The sequence below is a fragment of the Tyto alba genome, unplaced genomic scaffold, assembly GCF_018691265.1.
Source record: "Tyto alba isolate M040663 unplaced genomic scaffold, T.alba_DEE_v4.0 Super-Scaffold_27, whole genome shotgun sequence".
Classification (NCBI taxonomy): domain Eukaryota; kingdom Metazoa; phylum Chordata; class Aves; order Strigiformes; family Tytonidae; genus Tyto; species Tyto alba.
Genome location: NW_024881301.1, coordinates 13718013 through 13745035, shown reverse-complemented (window position 1 = coordinate 13745035; position 27023 = coordinate 13718013). Strand labels below are relative to the sequence as shown.

Sequence of the window (27023 nt, the reverse complement as noted above, 5' to 3'; positions counted from 1 at the left end):
TGAGTTGGGCTTGATGCATGCCCCTAGTAAGACCAATATGAATATGGAAAACATACAGTTCTTTTTCCTAGTAGCATTTTTATGCTCTTTACAGAATGAGAAGTGAAAAATCCTTCAGTCTCATACCTTAACAATTTATCCTGGTCCTATAATTAGCTCTGTAGAGTTTTCTATCTTGAGCTCTGAAATTTATTTGAAAAAAGACTTAACTAAAATAAAGACTCAAAGGCAAATGAGCAGGAGTCCAGAAGCACAATGGTTTACCCCTTCAATTTTCATTACTTTAAAAATGTATTTTATCCTAAGCAGCTCAGGAAGGTAGAGCCATTAAATTGGCCTTTTAGCCCACTTGTGAGATACAGGAAATAGCCGCATATAAATATTTCTTATTAATTTTCTACCTCTGGAGATCTTCTAACTGGAATATATTGCAGACACACACTGTATTTTCATCCTTACCTGAGTGAGGGACACCTGAACTAGTTTTAAACAATTTAAGCTCAGATACCAGAAGCAGCCCTGCAAAAACTGTGCACAGGCTGCATTTAGCTGTTTTCCTACGAACTGTTTGTTTTATTTTGTTCACAGACTCACAGAACAGTTTGGGTGGGAAGGGACTTTAAAGATCATCCAGTTCCAATCCCCCTGCCATGGGCACTGACACCTTCCACCAGACCAGGGCACTCAAAGCCCCGTCCAACCTGGCCTTGAACACTTCCAGGGAGGGGGCAGCCACAGCTTCTCCAGGCAACCTGCTCCAGTGTCTCACAACCCTCACAGGAAAGAATTTCTTCCGTATATCTAATCTAAATCTACCCTCTTTCAGTTTAAAACTGTTACCCTTCATCCTATCACTACACTCCCTGATAAAGAGTCCCTCCCCATCTTTCCTGCAGCCCCCTTTAAGTACTGGCAGGCCGCTGTAAGATCTCCCCGGAGCCTTCTCTTCTCCAGGCTAAACAACCCCAACTCTCTCAGCCTGTCCTCACAGAGGAGGTGCTCCAGCCCTGTGATCATCTTCCTGGCCTCCCCTGGACCTGCTTGAGTAGGTCCATGTCCTTCTTATGTTGGGGGCCCCAGAGCTGGACACGGTACTCCAGGTGGGGTCTCATAAGAGCAGAGCAGAGAGGGAGAATCACCTCCCTTGACCTTCTGGCCACACTTCTGATGCAGCCCAGGATATGGTTGGCTTTCTGGGCTGTGAGTGCACACTGCTGGCTCACAGTCAGTTTTCCATTCACTTATACCCCCAAGTCCTTCTTCGCAGGGCTGCTCTCAACCCACTCATCACCCAGCCTGTACTTGTGCTCGGGATTGTCCCAACCTACATGCAGGACCTTGTACTTGGCCTTGTCGAACCCCACGAGCTTCACATAGGCCCACTTCTCAAGCCTGTCAAGGTCCCTCCAGATGGCATCCCTTCCCTCCAGCGTGTCGACTGCACCACACAGCTGGGTGTGTCTGCAAACTTGCTGAGGGTGCACTCAATCCCCCTGTCCATGTCACCAACAAAGACGTTAAACAGTGCCGGTCTAAATACCAACCCCTGAGAAATGCCACTCGTCACTGCTCTCCACTCGGGCACCAGCTGTTGACTCCAACTCCTTGAGTGCAACTATCCAGCCAATTCCTTATCCACCAAGCGGCCCAAACTTATTTCCTTCTTGGTATTTTATGAACTTCAACAGTATTGGCTTCTGCTTTAATAGTTTGATATATGATGAGATCTTCACAGTACACCAATGAAACAGAGAAGACAGAACAAACAACTGACAACTTTGAGCAGGGGAAGAAGATCACAAGAAACTGATGTGTGATTCTGAGGTCAGGGAGATGACATGAAATGAACCCATCCCTGTGCAGGTTTATAAACTGACACTATTACCCTGAAATAAGTGTTCATTCACATATGAACAAATGAGATCAAGATAAGAAATTCAACTGCATACGATCAAGCCAAGTGCCACTACTTCCAGAAAAGGCTGTTTCAGATACTTAAAAGTAGTTCTATCTCCCTTCTTTAATTAGCACAGTATTAAATCTGCAGCCAACTTTTTAATGTATTACTGATTTCTCTTTTCAGTTACTGGGTTATCAGAACCTTATTACTAACATATGGTATTTCTTTCTTTGCCTTATGTCAATAAGTTTTACTGGATTCCAGGCCTGACACTATAAACTTGACAACAGTTAAGCCACTATCGATCATTCAGGATGATACCATCTCTCTGCTTCCAACAAGCATCCATCAGACAGACACTGACTTTCTATGCAAACTGTTATCTTTAGGAAAGACTATGGTAGTACAGGGCCTAGAACAACAGAGTCCTGGTATCTGTGCTGTGGTTAACAAAAAACCCCCCACAATTCAACAATTAAAACCAGTTCTGGACAACATTTTGGACAACTGAAACTCTAACGTTGCCATGTAAGTTTTCTCAACAGCTGATCTTCACTAATGCTACCTTTACCTGCTGGTGTGTAGGTGGGGAGGGAAAGAGGAAATATTTCTCCCAACTAAATGGCTCTCAGCAGGTTCATAAAAACTGGTCACAAATTACAAAGTTTTGCAGCTCTAGTTGACCTGTTTTCAAGATGCCCCACTGGAAACAAACACTAAAAATTTAAGTATGAGCATGTTCTTTTTAACTGTAATTAAAATAAAGATAATCTGCACTAGATTATTTTATTTTCTCTTAGCATTTGCTGCCACCACGTGGATCAAAGATATAATGCAATGAATACATTAATTCATCAAGAAGAACTCATGGTAAACAACAGTTGCAAACCTTTCTCTGCCCGATCCACTCCTGGGTTTGTTACCCCATTCCAGACTATGGCTCCTAGTGCTCTCTGAAAGCCTTGAAAGGGTCAAAGTAGGGAGAAATCAGTGACAAGTCAAGCAGGAAAACTCTCCAAACTGGCTAAGATGTCCTAAAATGAGAGTCTACAGCTGACATTCTACATTCCTCCTGCCATATTTACACACTATTTATGCATCCAAGTTTTATTGAAAAAGAAGGCCCCCTTCTAATCATCTTAGTGGTCCACATAAATCACACAGCCATGCAAATTTTGGTAAAGAGCCCAGTATCACTGGCAACAGTAGCACCACTTCATTAACACTATACCATTAAATACCATGCTTGCTGTTTTGATGAACAGATCTATTTACAGATTTACAAAAAACCCCACCAAATTCTCAAGTAGTCAATTAGTTTCCTCAAAATGTAACAGGACAATCACATTTCACTTTTTAAAGTCAGAATAACAATGCACCGGTAATTTTATGGATTATCAGGATGGACAGACTTTTCCTGAATTATTCAGCTATAATTTCTCCTACCCTAGAAAAGAATAGCCTTAAACAGTTTTTGGTAGAAGAATAAGCCTGCATAAGAACATTATTTATAATGTTGGTAAGTTGATACACAGGAAACTGTAGTAGTCAAGGATGTATTGTCCCCTGAGAAGCCAAAAACTCGCAGTGACAACATTCATTCAGTTATAAAAATACCAAGGCAGATCACTCCTTTCCCAACATCTTTAGGGAAACATCGCATCCCATTAAATATCTGTATTTGAACCTCCCTAATCCAAGCATCAGGTGTAATATGATATCACTTCTGCATCAGAGAACTGAAAGGTTTCTCAGATTTACTTTTTCTCTTAAAACTTGACATCACTCGTTTAGTTTGAGTCAGTCTGTCTCAAAATACAAGCTAAAATCATATTTAAAGAAAACTCTTTTGGGAGATTTCATGAAGTTAGGAACAGCCCCATCTCACTAAAGACCTGTGAGTTTATTATTTACTCATTACTACTGAGTTTCAAGTGACTGATGTCTGCAGTTAACATGTACACTAGTACTGTAAATGTGCACATTGTATTGCTCAAAAAAATAGCAGGAGCCTATGGGAACACTGGCATTTGAGCCTTCCTCAAGCTCAGCACATGGGTATATACAGAATAGTACATCCAGCAACATTGCAAAACAAATGTGCAGACAGGGAGGAACAATGACTAAGAGAGATCACAAGTAGAGGGGAAAGTGAACAGAAGAGGGTTTACAGGCAGAAGATGTCCAGCTGATCTACACATATGTAAGTAACTTGTCATTCTGCTAATTAGCTGCTTTTTCTGCTTTTAAGTGGTAAGAGAGATTTCAGGGATGGTAAGAAGTTGGATGGGGAAATGATTGTAAAATGAACAATTCTACTGCTTCTTAAAAAATACTTAACTCAGAAAATCAGCCCATCAGAAGATGAGACACAAAGCTCTGCTCAGTTCTTCCACTAAAAAATCAAGGCCCTGGAACAGAACAAACCGATGAGTTGTCTGGAAAACGATCACAAAGAATAATCACTTCCTGGCAAAGGAGACTTCAGTTTGTGCCTGCTGTTTTGTGGTAGTAATGCATTATAGCTGAGATGTCCATCATCACTTTGATGTACAGATCTCCTGTGGCAGGTCACAATGTTTTGTGTGGCCTTTGAATGGCTAAAGAAGCTGGTGTGAAGCTTCAGTTCTTCCCAAGATTATAATCTTTGTGTAATAAAATTGCTTAGGTGAGCTCCACACCCAGAAGAGGGTGTCCCCATGGAACAGTGACAGGATTGTTTCATAGCTTGGTGAATAATTAATGGGAGAAAATCCACTGAATGCACACACCAGTCACATCAGAAGTCACCTAACGTCTGTCCTTCCTTTTCTGCCAAGGCAATGACAAGGATAAAGCATCATGAATACAAAGTCCCATATCTTGAAGAAGATAGATGTGATTTTGGTATCACATTTATCACATCTTGGCCAAGAGATTTATTGTAAAATAAAGTTTAGCAAATAGGAATCTCTCCATCTCTAAAGAGTGTATAATTCCTTCAGTGAATTTCATGGCTTGTGATGGTATAAGGTTCAGATCAAGATATCAGAGGAAAGGTCAGGCTCTAGCCAGCAGAAGGGTCTGTTTGCTTAATCAAATTATTTTATAGATGAGTAAAGGTGGTTTCACCTGTATGTCTGATGCATACAGCAACCCAAAAGTTGGAGGAAAGCTCAAGGGATGAAGGCAAACAGCTCACAAAAGAGGAATCAGATGCACCTCGAATTAACACCAATATTGCCTAAGACAAAGTTGGTCAGACTTACTGCTTTACAAATTGGTGGCAAAAAAAAAATGCGTAAGGCAGTTCTAGACCTGAATAACTTTGGATACTACCACCACTTGAATCTGAACCATCTCCATCAGAAGGTGTAAAGGATTTACTAAGTAAAGGACAGTCACCAATCCTCCTTCCTTGTCATTTGGCTTCAGGACCAGAAGTTGTAGAAAATGTGAAGGGTACACGAACTGGTTCTAAAGCTCTCAATGACTTCAATATCTACCTTTAACCAGATTAGATTCTCCATAAGAAAGGTTGCTAAAAAACGGGCAAGTTGGGAAACTGTGAGACAGGAATGAAATAATTAAATTACATGCCTGTTGTATTAAATGGTTAGGTAGTAGAAAATTTCACAATCAATACAAAAGTGTATGCATTTCATCACAAACATGGTGCAAACTGGAAGAGAGGGGTAGGGGGGGAACAGAAGAAAAGCAAATCACAAGCTGTAATAAACTCTGACATGTATCTTCAGAGCTGCTCTTTCCATGTCTACAGTTGACCTGTTATCACTGGTGAACTACAAAGCTTGAATGTAACCTGTAGCTGTAGAATACATCTCCACTGAGACTATTCACACTCGTCTTCGTAATTGCTGTTTTGGTGGCAACAGGTTTATCTGTGACTTGAGTTCTCAATGCAAGAGAGCAATCTTCCTCATATAATGTCACAAAACAGCTCAAGAAACATTTAATGAAATTAACAACCCATGTGTGAGGATTGCAGAGTGAGATACCATCAAATGTGAGGTCCTAGATTTATGCCTTCGCACCTCTGTTCTATCTGTTGCATCTACTATAACATGGTAAGATGCGTGAGTGCCAATCCAGTACACCTCATTCCATCAAAGTGCTCTTTAAGACCACTCGACCTTCCTAAAGGAACTACTTCCTATCATTACTGGGGAGAATGTCTTGCAGAAGAGCCTTAACATACATCTGGCAGAAGGTGATTGAAAATACGTGGGCCTGAAAAATAAACAACCAGAAACAAAAGCTGACTTTTACTTCAGGAGGAGCTAAAAAGAATGGTTACTCGTACAAAAATGCCAGACCACTGCCTGTCTTGTACAGAAGTTTCACCAGAAGATGATCTTTCATGAGCTGATCTTGAAATTAACCATTACCTCCCCATGTTAAAAAATATATATAAAAAAAAAAATCCAAGCTGCATTTAAAATAAAATGAACATAAAAATTAACTTTTCGTTTTATGTTTAAATCCAATTGACAAAATTGCAAAGACAGCATTAACAGTTTTAATTATGCTGTGGGACAAGCCCTGACAACTTAGCTACAGAATCCTGCTTCATTCAATGCAAAGCAAATAATGAGTAACGAACAAATCAAGGTAGTACAGCAAATGGCAGTAGTGACTGTGAACCAGTGAAACTGGTGTAAAGACAGACATCTGGCACAGCAAACAGGTTGTTACAGTTTTCTTTAAAGAACCAAAGCCTTTCTTTGCCACAGAGAGGTTTGCTTCACTGCACATGTGATTGCACAGCAGGTCACACACACATGCCGTCGTGTCCAGCGGCACCGCTCTTCACACCTGAACTAGCAGGTAACTGGGACCACAGGATAAAGCTCTGAGTGCTACCACAGAAGGCATCTGGCACCTCAGGTATACTGATGCAGGTCTTCCACTCTAGTTGCAGCCAAGTCACAGTTTCTTTTGACCACACATCTGCTCAGATAGTCACTCAAATTCTATTTAAATTTAGTCTGCGTTTGTGGACAAGTCATTTAACTTTCTTCATAATTCTCCAGGCCTTTTTAAAGCAACCAGCAATACCCAGAAGTTACAATAGTCAGAAACCAGTTCTGTAACTCAGTTATTTCTGAATTACTGACATGGTTTATCCAACACTGACCTCAGCTTATCTAAGATCCCACAGGATTTATTAGTTCAAGCATAGTGCCACAGATACAAGACAAGCCCTGAACAACAGAATAGATATAAGATCTAAAATAATAAGATAAAATTCCATTATGTTTTGAATGGGATTTGGATTCCAGTTTGTCTCAATTAAGGAATGCAGGATTTCCAATCTCCATTGTTATCCAGCCCACTGATGACATGATCATTAAGTGTAATTTTTATAGTCAAGCATGTTTTCTAAGGAAAAATGACAGACTTAATAATTATACATGAGCTCTATACTAAAAATTGTACCACTACATAAACAGTCTAATCACTCAAGGTGGTAAACAAAAGCAGTAAGTATTATGAAAGAGTGTGCTGGGTTTCTGTGCTGAGGTTTTTGGTAGAAGGGGGGGGGGGGTGGCTACAGTGGTGGCCCCCTGTGAGAAGCTTCTCAAAGTTCCCCCAGCTCCAAGTCAGCCCCACCTCTGCACCAAGGCCGAGCCAATCAGCTGCACCTCTGTGATAACGTATTTAAGAAGGGACCTGGGAGGAGGAGTTGGAAGGAGGAGTCGCGACATCTATGTCAACACCAGTGGGGTAAGAGGGGGAGAAGTATCGGAGCAGAGACACCCTCCCTGTACCCTGTGGTGAGACAGCAGGGCAGCCCCTCTCTGCTACCCATGGAGGTCTGTGGTAGAGCAGACACTGATACATGGCCTGCAGGGGGCCCTGCAAGGAAATTAAGGTGGCTGCACCCAAAGGCAGCCAGGACTCTGTGGGAAGAAGTAGCCCCTGCTGTTGTAGTTCAGCACTGGGAGGATTGCAGGGTGGGAGGGTGTCCCACGCTGAAAGAGCTTGGGAAGGGCTGTATCCTATGGGAGGGACTTAAGTTAGAGAAAAGTTGTGGAGGACTGTCTCCTATGAGAGGGGGCCCACATTGGAGCAGGTGGAAGAAGTTCCAGAAGCTCCCCCCACCAAAGGTGGAAGAAGCAGCAGCACTGACTTCACCCCCCATTCCCTGCCACTGTACTGCTGGAAGGAGGAGGTAAAGACATCAGGAGCAGAGCTGAGCCTGGGAAGAAAGGAGGGGAAGGTATTTTAAAGATGTGGTAATGCTTCTTATCGTCCTACTCTGTCTACTAAGTGTTGGCAGTGTCTGTAATAAATTTATGTTCTTTGTTTATTTTCTCCTTCTCAGCGCTGGGGGGAAAGGGGGAAGTGAGCAACTGCAGAGTGCTCAGTTGCTCTCTGGGCTCAAACTGCAACAAGGACAAACACTCAGGTCAGCAGAAGGAAGGAGAAGGAAGTGGAAGATGTGCACTGGAGTGGAGCCCCCGTGTCCTGTGATGAGACAGCAGGGCCACCCCCCTGCCATGCACAGAGGTCCACAGTGGAGCCAAGGTCAACCTGAAGCCTGTGGAGAAGCACACACCAGAGCAGGTGTCTGCACTTAAAGGAAGCCAGGACTCTGAAGGAAGAAGCAGCCCTCTCTGTTGTAGTTTGGTGCTGGGAGGACTGCAACACACAGGGCAGCATGGAAATGGCTGCATCCCATGGGAAGGACTCACATTGAAGAAGGTTTGTGGAGGACTGTCTCCAGTGAGAGGGGAGCCATATGGAGCAGGGGAGAAATGTGTGGTGTTCACCCCACCTCCTGAGCAGGAAGGAGTGATGAGCTGACTGTAACCCCCATCCCCTGCCCCCTGAGGGAGAAGGTAAAAAGATCGGGAGCAAAACTGAGCACAAGAAGCAGCAAGGGATGGGGAAAAGGTGTTTTTTGGATGTAGTAGCATTTCTTACTGTTCCAACTTGTCTGGTGTTGTCTTTGTTAGCGTCTGAATTAAAGTGGTGTTCTTTTTATTCCCCTAATGAGTCTTTTACCTGTGACTGGAGTGGGTGAGCCACCCCTCCCTGTCCTTATCTGGATTCCTAAACCTTTGGCTTCGTTTTCTCCTTCCCATTTCTGAGGGGGAAGGGCTGAGTGAAGGTCGGTGTGGTACTCGGTTGCTCTCCAGCTTCAAATCAAGGAGCTTGAATGTACAGGAAAATCCTGATAACATTCAACTCATTAATGACTACTCTGTTTCAGTTTGGGGTAAATCAGGTTACTGACTGCAAGAACAAGCTGTTTCTTCATTATTTTTTTTTTTCCCCCAGGCACTTCTGCTACGCATTAGCAGTGAAGGGCAGGGAAAAAGTTTTCCCTTGCAGGAATATGACTGTCCATCTGTCTAGGCTCAGATACCTTTGCCTGGTGCTTTGTCCATTATGCTTTGCTTATTCTCTTGCTCTTAAAGCAGGTCAGATGGAGACTTTTCAGTTATCAGAATCTGCAGTAGCAATGCAGTCTGATAATCTTTACAACATGGGACAGTTTTCCCAGCATGGCACACTGCTGCCAGAACACCCCCCACTATATTGCATCCTATGCTTATCCGAAGTGAGACAAAAAGGGTATCAGCAGTTGCTGCAAGCCATTGTTCTTCCCTGGACTAGAAATAGATCACAGACTGGAAAGCCAGAAACAGTATACTTGTAAGACTTGAAGACTTTCACATGCTGTCATAACAGAGAACCTGCCTGACCAGCATCTCAGTGGCTCGGATCATTAAGTTGGTACTGGAATATAAAAATGGTACCAAGAGGTACAGTTTCTTCCCAGTTGAGTTTTCACATCTTGGATACATGGCCACCTGAGGAAGCTATACAGCTGCAGCATTATTGTTAAATTTACCCCCCTCTCAACAGTATTTAATGAGAAGCAGTTTTCAGAAATTCTAGTAAACATTAACATAGTAATTTGGACATCAAAGGTAGTAGCTTTTTGTACCAGTTCTCTAAAATAATTTGAGGCAGACCAGACTCTAGACATCTAAACTAATAATTAAAATTTAGATGACAAGTTTGAGCATGTTCCACATCTACCTAGATTTTCCATCTGTACAACAGGAAACATATCTATGGTTCACTGCTTAGAAAAGTCCACATCAGACACTAAAGAGTTCTATATACAGTGCAAGAATTATTCCACATGAAAAAAAAAATAAAGATGACATGCAGTCAACATATCTTATTCAGTTACTAGTATTTATTCTATACTGTATATACTGTAAAGTAGGCATGGACCTATGAAGAATGTAGAAAGGAAGCATAGATAGTCATGTAATCAAAGACAACATATTCATAATGCATGTTGATATAAAGCATATATATCAATTTTTGAACAGATAGCCTTCATGCTGGAAATGCCTCATCTTTGCACACGTATTTGACAGTTTAACTATAGTTAGAACCAAACCTTACTAACTGTTGTAGGTGAGTCTTCCTAATGATTTCCATTATACAACACCATTCTGCTGATTTTATTAGGTCTTAGCCTCTCAACCTGAAGTTTTCCATTATGATTACCTATGAACATTTATGATCAGAAAGGAAAATTAAAAAAAAAAAAAAAAAAAAAAAAAAAAACCAAACCACAAGCAAATAAGTGTTTCTGTCAATATTTTAAGAAGTCTGATGTTTTGAATTTTATGTTAATTTCTTCAGCATCCTGCTGTTGAGTCAGGGGTTGCAGACTGTATTCCATGGGCTCCTTGAAAGAAACTGCATTTCCAGTTTTAAGTCTCAGAATAAGAGCTCCCTTTAAAAAAGAAAAAATTTTAAAAAAATAATCTTTTAAAACAAATAATTATCACCATCACTCAAATACGTATCCATTGACTGAACCAGGTACAAAGAGACAAAAATAGCACTCAAACAAAAATAAAGAATATGCTTCGTAAAGGAATTGATATGTTCAGAGTGTGCAACACAACACTTTTGTGTTTAAGTGCTAACCAACTGACTCCAGTCAAAGCTGCTGGAAGGCAAAACTTCTCAGTACTTCTGAAGCACTTCTGATGACATGGACCGTATTTAAACTGAAAAATGAGACATTCAAAGATGACATTCACGAAAATGTTTTTTTGCCATGCCTCTGGGTCTCAACTCCCTCTTCCAGCTTGAGCAATAAATTCCAGACTGATGACACTGCACAGTTAAGTTCATATCTGGGATTCTTGCACCCACAGCAAGACTTACCATGCTTTCAGTGTAAGTATGCATTTTACATACTTGCACATTACACTGACTTACAACTTCATATCTTTACATACTACAGCAAAATCAGTAACATAACTGCTCTTACTCTTAAAAGTTTTTTCCTCCTCCACAATTTATGCTCGCAATCTATTTTGGAAGTTTTTTAAAGAAAATGCATGTTTCCTCCACAGGAAGGCTTCCTGTGTGAAGAGTTAATTAAAACGCTCCTGGCTCCAGATAGAGAATTTATCAGAATACCCACAGGGGAAGGGCTATCCTTTGAAATGTTAAGTACATTGTCAACCATGGCTGAGGGTCAAGAAAACATTTCAAACCATCCGGTGGTCCGAAAAAATGTATACACCTAAAGAATAATAAAAGAAAAAAAGACTGTCTATGATGACAGGATGATGGACTCAGTCAAGTATATTAAAAATTGAGGTAATTCTAAGTGTGCATTTAGGACAAGTTAAAGAATGAGAATACCCCAATGTATTCACAGAGACTTAGTTCTTCACTCAAATATCTATTAATAAAGAAGAGTATTATGAAGCTAAGAACCCTACCTTTATATGTAGGTAAAGGGCTAGAATAAAAGTTGATTTCCAACATGTAACATATACAACAATTCTGACAATAAGCAGCTTTTGAAACAGATATTATCCTTCTTAACTGCTACCCAAAAAGTGCCACCAAAAAACTGACCCAAAATAAAACTGTTAATTTACTAAGTGCTTGGATTTAAGATCTTTACACTCTTCTATGGTAAAGATGATTTCAAAACCTGAATGATCAGTAATTTCCCAGCCACAAACAACGAAGCCAAAAAGTAACATGAGTCAGCTGATTTGAAAGGCAGTGCTCATAAAAGGTCCAAGCAACTTCCTGCAAGATCTAATATAGCACAGAAGACACTTTTGGACCACAGCCAGAAACAAATAAAAGAAACAAACAAAAAATATTAGGAGATTTTTTTGCTTCTGCTCTGGTCTGTAGTAGCAGTAAATATTCACTTGGCTTAGTATTTCATCTTGACAAAGCATTTTCAGCTTGTTGAAAGTATCAATTTAATTTTTTTTTTTTTTATTAAGGAGAGGGAAGTAGACAGTTTGAACCACCCTAAAAAACAACTATACTCTAGAGATGGAACAGACCAAGCAAAACACTGCTGTTTCCAAAATACCTCCTCAAGTTAAGAGAATTATTTGTTTTGCTAGAAATCATAATAGCACCATGTTCTTCTAGACCATGCTAGAACAAGATGTGGATAACCAGCCTCATTGTTTAATGAAAACATTCACCCAGAAATGTCAGATTATGTTCTTTACCTAACAGCAAAAAACGCTCTGTGTGTCAATTCAAGTAATTCTTTAAACAGAGATTCTTGCCTTCTCTCCATAAGGTGATTTAAGTAGTTCTTTTAATATTTACAGGAGAATTCCTTATAGGAAGGATCTGAGCATGTCCTGCAAATCACCACAGATAACTGCATAAAAAATATCAATCACATATACTGTTACTCTACGAAATAACCTCAGGGCCTCAGAAAAAGTTTTTCAGGTTTGAGATTCCATTAGATTACACAGTTTGATAAAAATCATGTTGCATCAAGCACAGGACTGGTATTTACCACCTAAGATCACTGAATTAGTAGTAAGTTATTTGCCTAATTAAAAATAAAAACTTAAGGAATATTGATAACAAACATAGTTCATTAAGGGCTTATGTCAATATAAGACATTTGATATTATAAATAAGCAGCACATGTATGCCTGATGTTACTCTGCAAATGATCAATACGACACATTTTTTGGTGGCTCAGGAATCAGCTAATAGATGGATTTCAAGAACTAACTGTGAATCATCAACTAGCTGTAGTATTGCTAGTAAGGTCCTCACAGGATCAGTGAAGTTTTAGTCACCAATTAAAGATACCACTGTGAATAATGCCAGCTTATCAAAAGACTGAAGTGTGGATGAGCAATAATGTTGGAGAACAGCAACTCTGATAAGCATGGTACAGTCAAATAATACTCTTCAATGAGTCACCGGAAGGTCATATCTCTAGAAGCAGAAGTGGAGTACAAAGATTTTACAGGCCAGTTTCAGAAAGACTTGGATATATAATAACTCTGAGTTCTCTGATAAACCAAGTAAAAAAAATAAAACCAATGCTTCTTCCAGAAAATAAATACAAGCACAGTTAGCTTTTAAGGAATATTTTCCAGCCTGTCTTCTTTCAAGGAATGGAATAGCTATTCAAGTTACATCTACAAACCAGCTGGAAAAAGCAAGTGTAGTATGAATTCCAACCAAGCAGAAGCTGAAGTTGGTGGGTAGGACAGAGTGTGTGTCCTATTCAGAACTGAAATAAGGTCCCAAAACAATACCACTGTTTGAACACTATATGAAGATTACCTTAGTAATAGTCACATTAAAATTCATGCAACTTATTTAATTTAGAGCACACAGACTACTGGGAAGAAAAACAATTTCTTGGCTACATAGATAGCTGAAGAGAAAAATCTTACTGGTCACTTGTGGACTTTCAGTTTACTTATTCATAAATTCCTTAAATTTGCTCCATTGTCTGGTTGCTTACCTCATGCTGATGAAGCAGCTAAACTGATAAAATCTTTATCAGTTTAACCTTAGAGAGAACTGTGTTAGAGGATAAAGTACTGAACTGAAAAGACACTGTATATTTGCTTATTTGGTACTCAGTAGTATCTTAAAATTCTTTTTTCTAACATAGGATTAAGAGACATTAATTCAGCGTTTCTTTGCATATCATGTAAACAGTCAGTTCAAGTAAGTTTCTAATTATTCTTTTACCAAGGTATTAGGATATAGAATACATGGGGGGGCAGGGGAAGGCAGAAATTCTTACTTTTAAATAAGTTTTGTTGACCTGTAAAGAAATGCAAAGTGAGATATTACAGGGAGGCTTTGGATTCACTTTAAATAGGAAGTCAAAGGAGGGGAGAGAAAAAAAAAACAAAACAAAACAAAACAAACAACACCACAGAAAACTTTTGCTCCTACACTCTTTCAGCCATCTTTTTGAGAAATACTGTCATTAAGAAAAGGCTACATTTCAATGTCTGTCAACACAGCAGGATGCACTGATGTCACGCCGTTTAGGCTTGAGAAAGTTATGTATTTCTTTTGCCCCACACCCAGCCTACAGTTACTATAACACCAGGTGCAGGAGAACCTTGGCAGGCTGTACCGTTGCTCACACAAGTAATGCACAAAACCCCCAAGAAACTGTGGTATTAAGGTGAGTGGTCTCTCCCAGGAGCAGAACCAGATATTAACACATATCTGTTCTTAAGCACTGTATAGGGAGCCAGATCCAGTGCGAAACATGTGCTCGATTTTGTTCAGAGCAGAGTCCTTGTTTCCTTCTCCTGAAACTGCTGGACCAGGAGCACTAGCAGTGGGACTGGGCATAGCACGAAGCAGCACGAAAGACAGTCCCATCTCATCCCTGCCCACTCCCCAAACCCTTCTGTAACACAGTCATCTGAAAGCCTGTTTGGCTTTTTACTGCATTGCTTTAATTTCTCCTGACACGTTAGGAAGTAGGATTCAGTTTCTGGCAGATAGAACACATATCTGTGAATCTCTTTTAACTAGACAAGGACTCTTGCTGTATGGTCTTCGGAGTGGATTACTCTTCATGTGATCCTTTCTACATTAAATTATGAGCAACTTCAAGTATTAAGAAACTATTCTCTCCTTTTCAGCTCTTCCATCAAAAAATTTTCCTTCCACTTCTGGTAGTTGAAAGACATAGCTGACATATAGCTGGAGCTAGAATCCACAGAGAGAGTTCTGTATATTGCAAGCCAAACACCACTGCAGGCATTTTTCCTCTTTTTTCTCCCCTCTCTGCTGAGTCAACATCCTCACCTCTATATATGAAGAGGTAGAAGGTCCTAGAAATTAGTATGTTGCCTCTTTAAATATTACTGTAGTTTCCCCATTTAAAATAAAACACGCAATAAAAACCAACAACACACTAATTGTACTGTTTCAATAATAATCAAGTTGGAAAGACACTGCTGAACAAACAAGATCATGAATTCAGATGTCGCATCGAGTACAATAAGAAGACCTGAGGGAGCAGCAATGGAATTTGGAACAACAGCCTCATATACCCTGGGTGCACCTAGAAACTCACAGAAGCATCAGAGGGTTTGCTACAGCTCCTGATCTGCATAAGGCTGTTCAAAATATCCTTAAAAGTAAGAAGGAAAATATATTTATGAAGACAAACAATGCATAGCAGTTATTTAAATGCAGTTTGTTATTCAGTCTTTTCCACGTGCCAAAAGCTTGAGTTCCCCTCCCAGTGCTATTTCATCTATAGGGACAATCAGATCAATATGAACTTGAAGTTCAGTTCTGTTAATCATACAAAATCTGATGGCTTTGGTTTGAAAGAAGGGTGGTTTGTTGGTTGGTTAGTTGTTTTTGTGCTTTCTGCCCCCCTGCCCTCAAGTGTGAAAAAATACTCTACAGAATTCAAGATTTCTGTTTTTCTTTCAAAATGTTAAATCAGAGAAAGATCAACTATTCAGTCCGAACCAGAACTATTGTCCTGTAGCTCCCATCTGGTTTCCTTCATGGAAATATTTTCAAGGGATAAAAACAAAACAGTTTTAACAGCTACTGTTCTGCATTAAGCCATGCTCACAAGTCAGTAGACCCAATGAATAAAAGGATCTGAAAATCATCTTAAGTTATAGCTGATCCTCAATGCAGTTTTCCTGATTGTTTCTACGTGACTAGGTTGCACAGCACAACATAACACTCATATACTACAAGGTTCTTAAGCACAGTTGAAGCATAAAAACTTACCTAGTACAGATTAAGGACTTTTTTCTTTGTTCAGTTTTTATTATTAGGCAATAAAGTGATTCTAGAAAACAGACACATTACAAGACATAAATAACTTCCACAGCATCTTGACGTTTAGAAAGGAAAAAAGACTTTTTTTTTTAAAAAAAATTCTCTTCAACCATACCTTTGCAGATTATGAACTGGTTATTTCTGCATATGTCCTTTATATAAGTTATTAAATTCTCCTGCATCTTTGGCTTATAGGTTGTATAAGAACATAAAAGAAAAAATTGTTTCTGTAAAGACTGGTGCACGTTAGAAGCGCTTACTATCCTGTTCATATCTCTCAGAGAAGTACAGCAAGCTCAGAACTGGCAGAAGGTAACACCGTAGATCTATTTTATACTTCAAATGCCCAGCAAGTCAAAGGATGAAAAAACCCCATCTTGTTAGAGAATGCATTAGACTTGCCCTGTTCTTACGAAGCTTTATGCTTATGAGATATGCCAGGATATAATCCAACCACATATTCCTGAAGGGTAGTTTAACTCACCTAGGCTCCTCATGGCTATCTACAACATTTTACAAGAACTTCAGTGGTTGTGTGTGTGTACACACAGACACATGTGTGTATCTCTATGTGAAAAAGTATCATGTGGAATAGAAAACTATTCTTCAATCAAAATTAAATGAATCCAAGCATGTGAAATATGAATGAGTGCTCTCCCTCAAGAAAAAGAGCAACTTGGTTCTGTTGTAGCTTAATCCTGCACATGTGAGGTGTTCAAGAAAATAAAGATGATTATTAAGAAGGCACTGCCTAACACCATGCAGTGCATTCTCCATTTACTTCAAGATTCAGAATGGCTAATTCTTCACAATTAAGAGAACTGTAGCATAAGAGAGTTGGTAATGTCTCCAGCAATGTTCATGACAGATTTCAATAAAAGATTAAGTTGCTTGCACAGAAGAATAAGGATCCATGACCATCCACAATTCTGGCAGTTTAACATAGTCTTAATTCTTCATGATGGAAAAATAAAACTCTTTCTTTCCATTTTAATCCACATATGAAAAATTAAATACAGAGTATAATTACATGTATCAGAATATGTATTTTCAAATAATTTAATAAGAGGGATTGGGAGTAGGGAAATGATACCTACAGAGAGTGAGGACTCTATTTACTGTCAGGTTTTTATTACAAATGCTTTCAACCTGCTACTTATCTCCCTTGCATGCACTAACCCAAATCACAGAAGAAATGTTCTTTTTTGCAACTTCTGAAAACCAACTAGACAATTCGCTTGAACTGGTTGCGGAGAAAAGCTTCCTTTTCACCCTTTATAGGAATGAAGTCTTAAAAGAAACTGTCAGAATTGCATTACCTATCATAGAGAAAGTGAAAGACTTTTCAATTCTTTTTGTTTATTTTAAATACCTGGGGGGAAGGAGAAAGCTTTATACTTTTAAACAGCTTTATAACCTCCAAAATGCATGTTGTTCCCACATGATGTAAATTCTTGGCTAAAATTAAGTTAAAGGTAGCAGTATAGAATTTAAAATATGACCTGAACTTGACTTCCTACAGTAATGGTATTTTGGGAAAGAATATTATTCCTGAAACCTAACATTATTTTAAATAGAAATGGAATTTATAATTCTTCAAACTTCAATTTAAAACCAGCTTAAAATACTAGATTAAAATACTAGATTATGAGGAAGCAATTCAGGTTTGACTACAAAGAGATCTCATCGGTCAAGATCTTCCACTACAGGTGATTGATGTTATGATCTGTGTTACAGACATTAATTGGGAGGTTTTTCTTTTGGATTTTTTGAACCTTTGATTTATGATATTATCAGTCAAAAGAAAACATCCAAAATATTAAAAAAACCTAAACCAGTTGTAAGTAATGGCACAGTAATACAAAGCTTCTACCCATAAAGTGAAAGATGTATTGATGACTGCAGCACAACAAATACTTCCCAGGGTTGAACAACCGTGCAAGGCTGTAAGTCTTAACCATAACTGGATGATTTTAACTGTCTACAAAAGACTGGTTTTATTAAGAACATAGCAACTAATGACATACATTTTTCATCTCTAAAAAAAGATTTACATCTTCAGTGAAAGTTTTAAATTTTGTTTGGACTGTGGCACCAGTCAACAGGCTGAATAACATCTGCTCCATTTTACTAATTTGTTCAACCCATCAAGTGTCTACCCTAAGAAGTGCCTCTTACTGGACATCACAAAAGAGCCAAACCACACAGAATTTAAGAAAATACCAAAAGGTATGGTCACGACTTTCCCAATGCAAAATGATAACTCAGAAGTTTCTACCCCTTCTACTGGAGGGCAAGCAACAGCTCTGTTATTTTACTTGCACCATTTTGTTTGTCTACTATTATTTGAAAGCCCATGGAGAAGAACTGTTTCCATATCATTTAGCAAAAGCAAAATGTTTCTAGAACAGGCTATCAAGTAAGTTAAACTTGGTAAGCAGAGGGAGAGCCACGTTTCCCCTACAGCTCAGCCAGGATGCTGGATTATTTAAAAAATTAATTCAACTTTCTAAGTTCAAATGGTACCCAATTTGAAAAGAAAGTTGAAAAAAGTCATGACTCTAGGAAAAAAACCTGGTAAATATTTCCCCAAATTTCTATAGTTTCACCGTGTCAAAAATGCTAAAATGGAAAACAAAAATGATCCTGCAATATAACTATTATTTATGCAGTTATCTTGGAGATTGAAAAAATCTGGTAAGATGCAGTTACAGAATGCCAAAGGACTGATGAAACAGAAAATATGGGGTGTGGGGTTGGGCAGTGGAAACGGATGAACATAAGAACAAAGTTTCAAACTCTTTCTTCTAAACTGTGCGGGGGGAGGCCTGAGGAAAGGGAAAACAAATGTGCGATTCCATAAGTTTTACACACTCTTTAAAAATTTTTTGCAGTCAATTGAGAAGTTACAATGGTAATGGGAGGTCAAAATGACAAAGAAGATACTAGCACAGCTTGCTTAAGACATTATGTTACAGTAAGCATTTGTGGAATACACACCGATACACAAAACTCGCCTAATAACTGAAAGTTCATATTGCCTAAGTAACAGGTGCAGAACTCGCCCTTGCACAGCAATTAGAGCCTCCCAGCACCGCTACACATAACAGGGAATAGAACAAAAGAAGTGTATTTTTTTCTTAAATATCGATTAAAAAATAAGCAAAATGAATCAAAGTATGGAAAACAGTTAAAACAGCTAAACATAGGCTAAATGCAATTAGTTGGTAATCTACAGAATAAAAAAAAAAAAAGCTAAGTGATCTAAATCATGGATCACTTTCAGTAAAAAACCCTCGAAGTTAAGAACTAATTCTAACATGCCCTGATGACTTCTGCCTACTGGTCTCCTGATCTGCCAGAAGTGCATATAGTCTTCAATATGATGGCATAAATTACAACAAAACCACAAGCGCATTTGGAAAGACATGCAAATGATGCATAGGATCACAAAACCCAGTTCCTTTATTACATTGGTCAGTACTTACAACCCATTACCTCAAAGTCCTGAAAATATCTGTTCCTATCAATTAAATATCCATTATCTACACACTAGAACTACCTGGCTGAAGGGCTCCTAAATCTAGCAGCACAAATAAAAAATTTTTATTTGTAAAGATGAGATAGGCATATACAGGATGCAACAAGAGGGTGCTTGGTGGTAGAGGACCCTGGAACACAAGTGGTGATGCTCAGCTCAGATACGGACCACATGTGGCATCATCTCTGGTGGTAAAAGAAAAGAAACCCAAGCACACAGACTTATGCAGGCACAAGGAAAGTCTCAGCACATCAAACAAACTAAATTCAGGTATTTATCGATAAGAATGAGTTGGCATTATATAAAAGTTAAAGTTTTTTTTTTTTAAGATTTAAATTTTAATACTAAAAATTAGTTTGGGAATGATAAACTTAAGTGTTTGCTGATGCAGCATACATAAATAACAGACTGCAATCTTAGCCTAAAAGCCACTGCCTGAGCAGAGATCCTTTTTGCAATACAGTTTAATTCTGACAACAGTCAAGAGGTGTGTAGCTAAGAAAAAAAAAAAAACAAAAACAAACAAACATAGTAAAGCATCACTTTTGTTATACACCTCTGAGCTTTCAGTGATCGACTGCTTAGGAACTCCCCAAGCTTGACAAGGTATCTTTGTGTTTGATATCCACGAATTCAGGGTAGCTATGTTTCTTTGTATGTTTTATACACTTTGGTACATAAACGTCATCATATATGTCTAAATTTCATAACCGAGTCAATCCTGTAATATCATGTAAGCAGCTACAGTACTTCTTAAATGAAGAAAATTACTACGTTCATTTTCCTTCCATCAATTCCCATATCAGTACTTTCAGTTTCTGTTGTACAGGAAAGCTTTATTCTCAGCACTTTCAGTTTCAGTTTAGCAGGGAAGTGCAAAAGAATGAGTTCTGCTTGAGACAGTCATTCAAAGTTAGGACAGCAACCAGAAGTCACGGGAAACGCAAGGAATGAAAAAAAAGAGGAGACTAGAAGACAACAGCTATCTAGGGGAAAAAAAAAAAAATCTCTATCTATGGTTTACTTCAACATTACATGAGCCTTAATTATACTACAATGGTTAGCACTTTGCTTAAAGCCACCCTACATCCCCCCTCACCCTACTTCCTCCCAAAGTAGTTTTAATACGAGACTGTAAATGAGAATTTAAACTGCTTCTACAAAGTGATTTGTAATGTTTGTACAGTTTCTAGGAAACCAGCAGCTAAAATAGTCTTGTGGAAGAGAGTGTTTGCAGTTCTCAAAAAAAAAAAAAGACCAAACAGTAAACAAGACAGAAACCAAAGCTACAAGGCTCTGACCAAGCCCTGTAAATCTCTGCAGTAAATATGCATGCTTAAAAAAAATAATAATCCTTATCTCAGGGTTTGCAAAAGCATCCTAAGAATTCGGCACAGATTAACATTTCTACTTATAAAAATTAAATTAAAAAAGAAAACACAAATAATACAGCACACAATAATCAATTAAATGTTTCCAATCCTTTATCTTTTTAAAGTGGACATTAAACAAGAAACAGTCAATCGCAGTGAAAAGCAAGGTTCCATTTTATGTGGGTTCATCTTCTTGCAGAAGAAAAACAAACAAACCCAAATCATGTTTGCTGTTATTCCAGTGCACCAGTAAAGCCCTCACATCACAGTTATAGCCACCTGCTACAGATACACTTATTCATGTGGGAGACACAGAGAGAGCTGATCTCAAAGACTTACCATACACTCCCCTTTTCACAACTGTTGGTTATGACAAAACACATTGTTTCTGAACGTAAGCTAGCGGGAAGTGTCAAAACATCATGTGCAGCACAAGACATTAGTTGAGGGGAAGCTGTGACAGGCAAGAACATGCTCTTAGAGAGCTATTTACCAACATACCCTAAAAAAAGGCTTTGAGACTTCGCAGTATTTTAGTAACTTATGTGCACAGCTCATCACAAAGCTGATTAATTCTCCTTTTATTACGTCAAATGAAAACAGTGTGCTTTTAGGGAAAGGTCATTTTCAAACATTTATGGAAGATTCTCTTCTAATATACCACTTATTTAGAGACTCTAGAGATTATTAGTATTCTTAGACTAGTGCTTTTATTTGCATACCCTTTTGATATCTAGTAATAGCTCCTTAAAACATACACTGCATTTTCCTATAAAATTTCAATAATATTCTCCAAACTTGTTCATGTGCAAGACATACAAGGACAAACCAAAATGAAGCTATTATTTACAAACTTGTATTTAAAAAAAGAAACAAAGCCCACACCAACGCTGTTGCTCAACTTTGTTTATTTTGTGACAGTGCTCTGCTGTCACTGCATTCACCATTTCTCTGCTATGCATTTCCTCCATGTTGATCTACAAAAATACTCCTCCTCTCTTTAGCAAAGGTATGCTTTTCAGGTTGACTCTGCCAGGAAGACCTTAGGGACAGGGATTGAGCTATTTACCACCAGAAATGCTGTAAAATACCAAGCTGATAATATTATTTATTCTAAAAAAGACCTTTGTATACATCCTATGTCTTTTCCTCTATGCAAGACTGAAAATGATTACCTTGTGCAATGCAATTTTGCTTTACTCCTTCTCCGACAAACAAATCCTTCCCCATTCTAAATATTTTCCTCTTATCTAGAGCAGCATTTCCACTTCTTTGCAAACAGCAACACAAAACACCTGCAGCTCTGGCTACATCCAAATCAAACATTTATGCCAGGCCCTGATCTGCCAGGGCTGAAACAATAATACAGCATTTCCTCCTTGCGATACGGAGATCAAGAGAGTATTTTCTGATTATGACACAAATTTAATACAAAATTCAACACAGAGTCTTAGGAGTGTTGAGTTTCTTTCAGGTTGCCAAGGGTCGGAGATGGTTTATTTTTCAAATTGCATTGTTTTTGAACAGGTGTTTACTGCTCTGGTTTACTATGACAACCACCCATGTTACAGTCTACACGCAGTATCTATTTGTTCAGATCCTTTTGTTCAAGCAATTACATTGCTCTCTAGAGGAAGGCCACCAACCAGTATCTTTGCCTTCTTGTAGCCATACTGGTCACAACACGCCTTAAGAGGTTACAGGAAGAAAAACCTCTTAAAAATACACTTTTTAAATGGAATACAGTATTTAACTCTAAAATGTAAAGTAACAGTTCGAGTATCAGAAGAAACATTTTACAAAGAATATTAATAATTCAATGGAGCAGGAATTACATCTTCTTCCTCCTTCCTTTTACTGGCTATACTGGTATCCTACAGGCTGGTATTTTATGGGAAATAACAAAGCCCATGATTTGTTTATTTAGAATTGAAGCACTCCAGTTCTGACAAACATTGCTTATACCTTTTGTGTTCTGCTGTATTTCATATTTTCTCCTCCTCTCACCCACCATCAGGAATGAAGGAATCCAGTAACACGGAAGAAACACAGCTTTACAGAAAGACATAAGACTACCCAAAACCTGGAATGCACACAGATAACCACCAAAAGTCCGTACCATGCAACTTTATAAAAGCACGCAAAGCAAGCTAATGGAAAAGCAAATCAGTATTTCCACACTAACAGAAAACAGAGATTTATGACCACAGCTAAGAGGCCAAATAAGCCTTCTGCTCAGACCATAAAAAAAAAAAAAAAAAACAAACCCTGCAGTATGACTGTTCTGTTTCCTGCAGGAAATGAGATGCTTGTATTAGATACCCCTGTGGTTTTCATACTGTAAATGTATCAGCTGGTACAAATCCTCTGGAGGAGACTATTAACTAATGCTTAGAAAGAGCAGCGGCAATAGCAGACCGCACGTAGCACCTCAGAGAAGAGGGGACAAAACCTGACAACTTATCCCTAAACAATTTGAGGGCCAACAGCTGAAGAACACATCATGTAGTTGAGGCGATGTATGTGAGGAATATACATACCTACGCCCACTTATCCCCCCCTTACACCGCTCACCGCTTCTTTAAATAAGGAGCCTATCGCCCAAGAGCACTACTCTCTTGTAGGAGCCACAAGCCCATACTACCGCTCCTCATCAAACCATCATCCCCGGATACACACGGCAGAAGAGGATCATCCACAGGCTATACGCATCTCATGCATGGCCATTTTTCCTCCTTTCTACTGTGGATTTTGGTTTTTGTTGTGTTTGTTGTTTGTTTTTTTTTTTTTTTTTTTCCTAATGTTTCCGAGTTGCTCGGGCACCAAGACAACTTCTGGCCGAGGCAGCCCCCGGCCCGGGGCAGGGCCCCCCCTCCGCGGCAGCCCCCGCCGTTCCACCCCCCCCCCCCCGCATCGCTCCCGCCCGGCGGCCCTGGGTGGAGCCGCTCGCCCTCGCAGGACCAGCGCCGCCCGTGTTCTCCATTGCAAAACCGCTGCCAGGGCCAGAAGGAGGGAGGAGAGAACAGGGGGAGGAGGAGGGGAAAAGAAGGTGTAAACCTGTCTGGGGGAGAGGCCGGGGACGGAGACGGCCGGGGGGCGGGAGGGCAGGGCCGGCGGAGGATTTGGAGGGGGGCGGGGGTGCAGCGGGGAGACAAAGGGATGGAAGGCGCCCAAGGAAAACGGGGGAAGCCGGGGAGGGGGCGCTGCCGGGGGCACCTGCCCGCCCCGGCACACGCACAAACACACACACAGATCCACGCACACGTACCCAGCAGCAGCAGGCGGTGCGTCTGCCTGTACTCCCGCTTCTGCTCCTTGAGCGCCCGGTCGATGCTCTTGCTGACTTTCCTCGCCTCCTTCTCCGCCTCCCGCTCCTCCAGGCGCAGCTTCTCCCAGGGTCTCTGCAGCGCCGGCGGCTGGTGCAGCGCCTGCTGCCGCGCTGCCTTCCCCCCGCCGGGGCCGCCGGCCCTGGGCACCGCCGGCCGCTCGGGGGCCGCCCCGTTACCGCCGCCGTTCTGCAGCAGCAGCGGCGGCCCGTCCGCCTCCCCGCCGGGCTTACCGCCGGGCCGGAGCGGGGCGCCGAGGGGCTGCGGCTGCGGGGCGGCGTGAGGCTCCGCCGGCGCTTCGGGCTCCGAGGCGGCGCCGGCGCTGGAGATGGAGCCGCCGCCGGCGTCGCCGAAGAGCCGCGGGCGCAGGCTGTAGCAGAGCCCCATGGCTCGGTGCCCCCCCCCGCCCCGCCGGGGACGGGGCTCTGGCGCGGCGGGGTTGGCCTCAGCGCTTCCCGCCGGCCCTACGCGCCGGGGAGGCGGCGGCGGGTGGGGAGGGGGCGCCGCGGAGCCCCTCACGGCCCCGCTGGGCCATCTTGCATTTTCCTCCCCGGGGCGGCGGCGACGACTCCTCAGCGCCGATCACCTGACAACCGAGCCGCCACCGCCGGGTCCACCTTACCGTAAATACCCCAGCGCCAGCCCACCGCGCAGCGCCGGGCGCCGGCGGGGGAAGGGCGGGGGCACGCCGCCCGCGCCGCCACACAGGCGCACACACGTTCGCAGCCGCCCCCCCCCCCACCCCCCCCCCCCAACAAACGGCTCCGCCGTCCCCTCACACCACCCCCGCCCGATGGGCGCCTGCCCGCGCTGAGGGGGCGAGGGTTTCCCAGCCTGTGCGCGGAGCGGGAACCGCTCCGCGCACAGGCTGGGAAACCCTCGCCCCCTCGCCTTGCCTACACCACCCGCCCTCCTTGTTTCCTCCCTCCTGGAAGGGCCCCGGGCGCTGCACACTCCCCCATCCCCGGCAGCGCGGCGGTGGGTGCCTCCTGAGCGGCGGCCCAGGCCTGAGCCCCAGACAGACAGCCCCCCCCCCCGGCATCCTCGGGGAGAAGCCATGGCCGAGGCCCCTCGCACACCCCCTCAGGGTGACAGCGGCCCCCGGGGAGAGGCCGACGCAGCCCCCGCCAGCCTGCTGCCCGTCCCTCACAGCTACGACACGGTTGTCAGCCCCTGTACACACACATGGCGGCTTCTCGCCCACACGCTGAATAACGGTGCTGTGGGAGGAAGGCTTTGGGTGCGACGGTAGGAGAAAATAAAGGCGGTGTTCGGGTTTGCTCACTCTCGCAGTCAGTGTTGGCGGTAGTAGTACTTCGGCGGCGTGCTACTGTGGGCTGTGGAGGGAAGGCTGGTGCTTGAAGTCATCCAAAGGCAGCGGCAGTCCTCCACGCGAGAAGCCCTGGACTGTTCCTCCGAATGTGTCTCAAATGGGCTCTCCTGCTTTGTCTATCTCCATGTTCCTCATAAGCTCAGCAGTTTTCCCACTGTAACATTTCATTAAATCGTAAGTCTCTTTTCAGGGGCATGTGTCTACTAGATTAAGCATCGTATCTCTAAATCTTAAAACACAGGTCATACGTTCGCTCTTGGTGATTGACGTATACCTCAGCATAATTTACAATCTCTTTAGTAACGTCGGCTGCATTCATGAACCTCTTTATTCATGCAGCGTCTCTTTGGAATCTGTAATGACACTTTCATTAGCTCATTGATTTTGTCTCCTAATTTTTTCCCATGACCAATATTATATTAATAGATACAGCTATTTATATGCTGCTGCATGAAGAAATAGAGGGAGGTACAATTCCTATACTTCTCTACGATGAACAAATTAGATCAAATTGGCCAGTTTTTAGTTCCTGGCTATGGAATTGTTTTGGTGACAGATCTATTCGTGTCAAACGATTTAGCAAACGTCCTGTAAAATACGCATTTACCAAGCAGTGAGTTTTGCCTTAACATTCACTGGAAAAAAAAAACGACACCCTATATTAGCATAAAATAAATAGATGCCTCTTAACTGATAGCATCAACTGTCTGTGATTGTACCACACAAAGGAAGTTTTGCCAGTGAAAATGTTAGCAGGATCCAGCACACTGTAGATGTTGTTCTCTTATACCCTTCAAAATACTTACCAACTATTTGGAAAGATGCCTTAGCTCCCAGAAGAGCATCCAACAGCTGTTGTTTCTATTGTATGTTTTAATACATGGTTATATAGTGTCCGGGTTGCAATCTTCTTTCAAAACATGTAAGTGGTTAGATCACAGCAGAGGATATTTCACCACTATTGCAGCACAGCTGTGTCTTGACTGAAAGTTTTTATGGACCATAAGGACACACCATCTCTTAGGTTGTGAGTGAAAGATCAGAGCAGGAATTTGGAAGAGTACAATCTAAATGTTCAGTCTGGACTGAATGGCTGGAATCCTGGGATTAGTAGCTGTACACTTTTCAGTGTAATTGGATCACATGGGAGAATTTGCTACTCATCCAGCAATAGAACAAAAACGTTAAAAAAAAAAAAATCAAAATAACAGTGAAAGTTAGGGAGTTAATATTTGGGGCTCAAATGTCAATGCGCATATTTAGTTTTGTGAAGGTGATTCTTAGAGCTTGGTGCATACAACATTTGCAGAATCGTGAGCTGCTTTCCAAATAGTAAAAGAAATGACATAATCTGTCCAAATTAGTTCAGATTAGGTAAAATTTCTCTTAATAAAGTGATCCTGGGCAAGTACAGTGTATA

The 27023-nt window shown here is 41.2% G+C and overlaps 1 protein-coding gene across 1 annotated transcript in view; it reads right to left on the bottom strand.

The window, feature by feature from the left end:
• Positions 1-24978, bottom strand: part of GNAL (G protein subunit alpha L) — a 192771-nt gene extending 167793 nt beyond the window's left edge. The window contains exon 1 of the mRNA XM_042798000.1: positions 24213-24978. Within this exon, the coding sequence (XP_042653934.1) occupies positions 24213-24657 (445 nt within the window). The 5' untranslated portion in view covers positions 24658-24978. The remainder of the gene's footprint in view (positions 1-24212) is intronic.
• Between the last annotated feature and the right edge of the window lie 2045 nt (positions 24979-27023).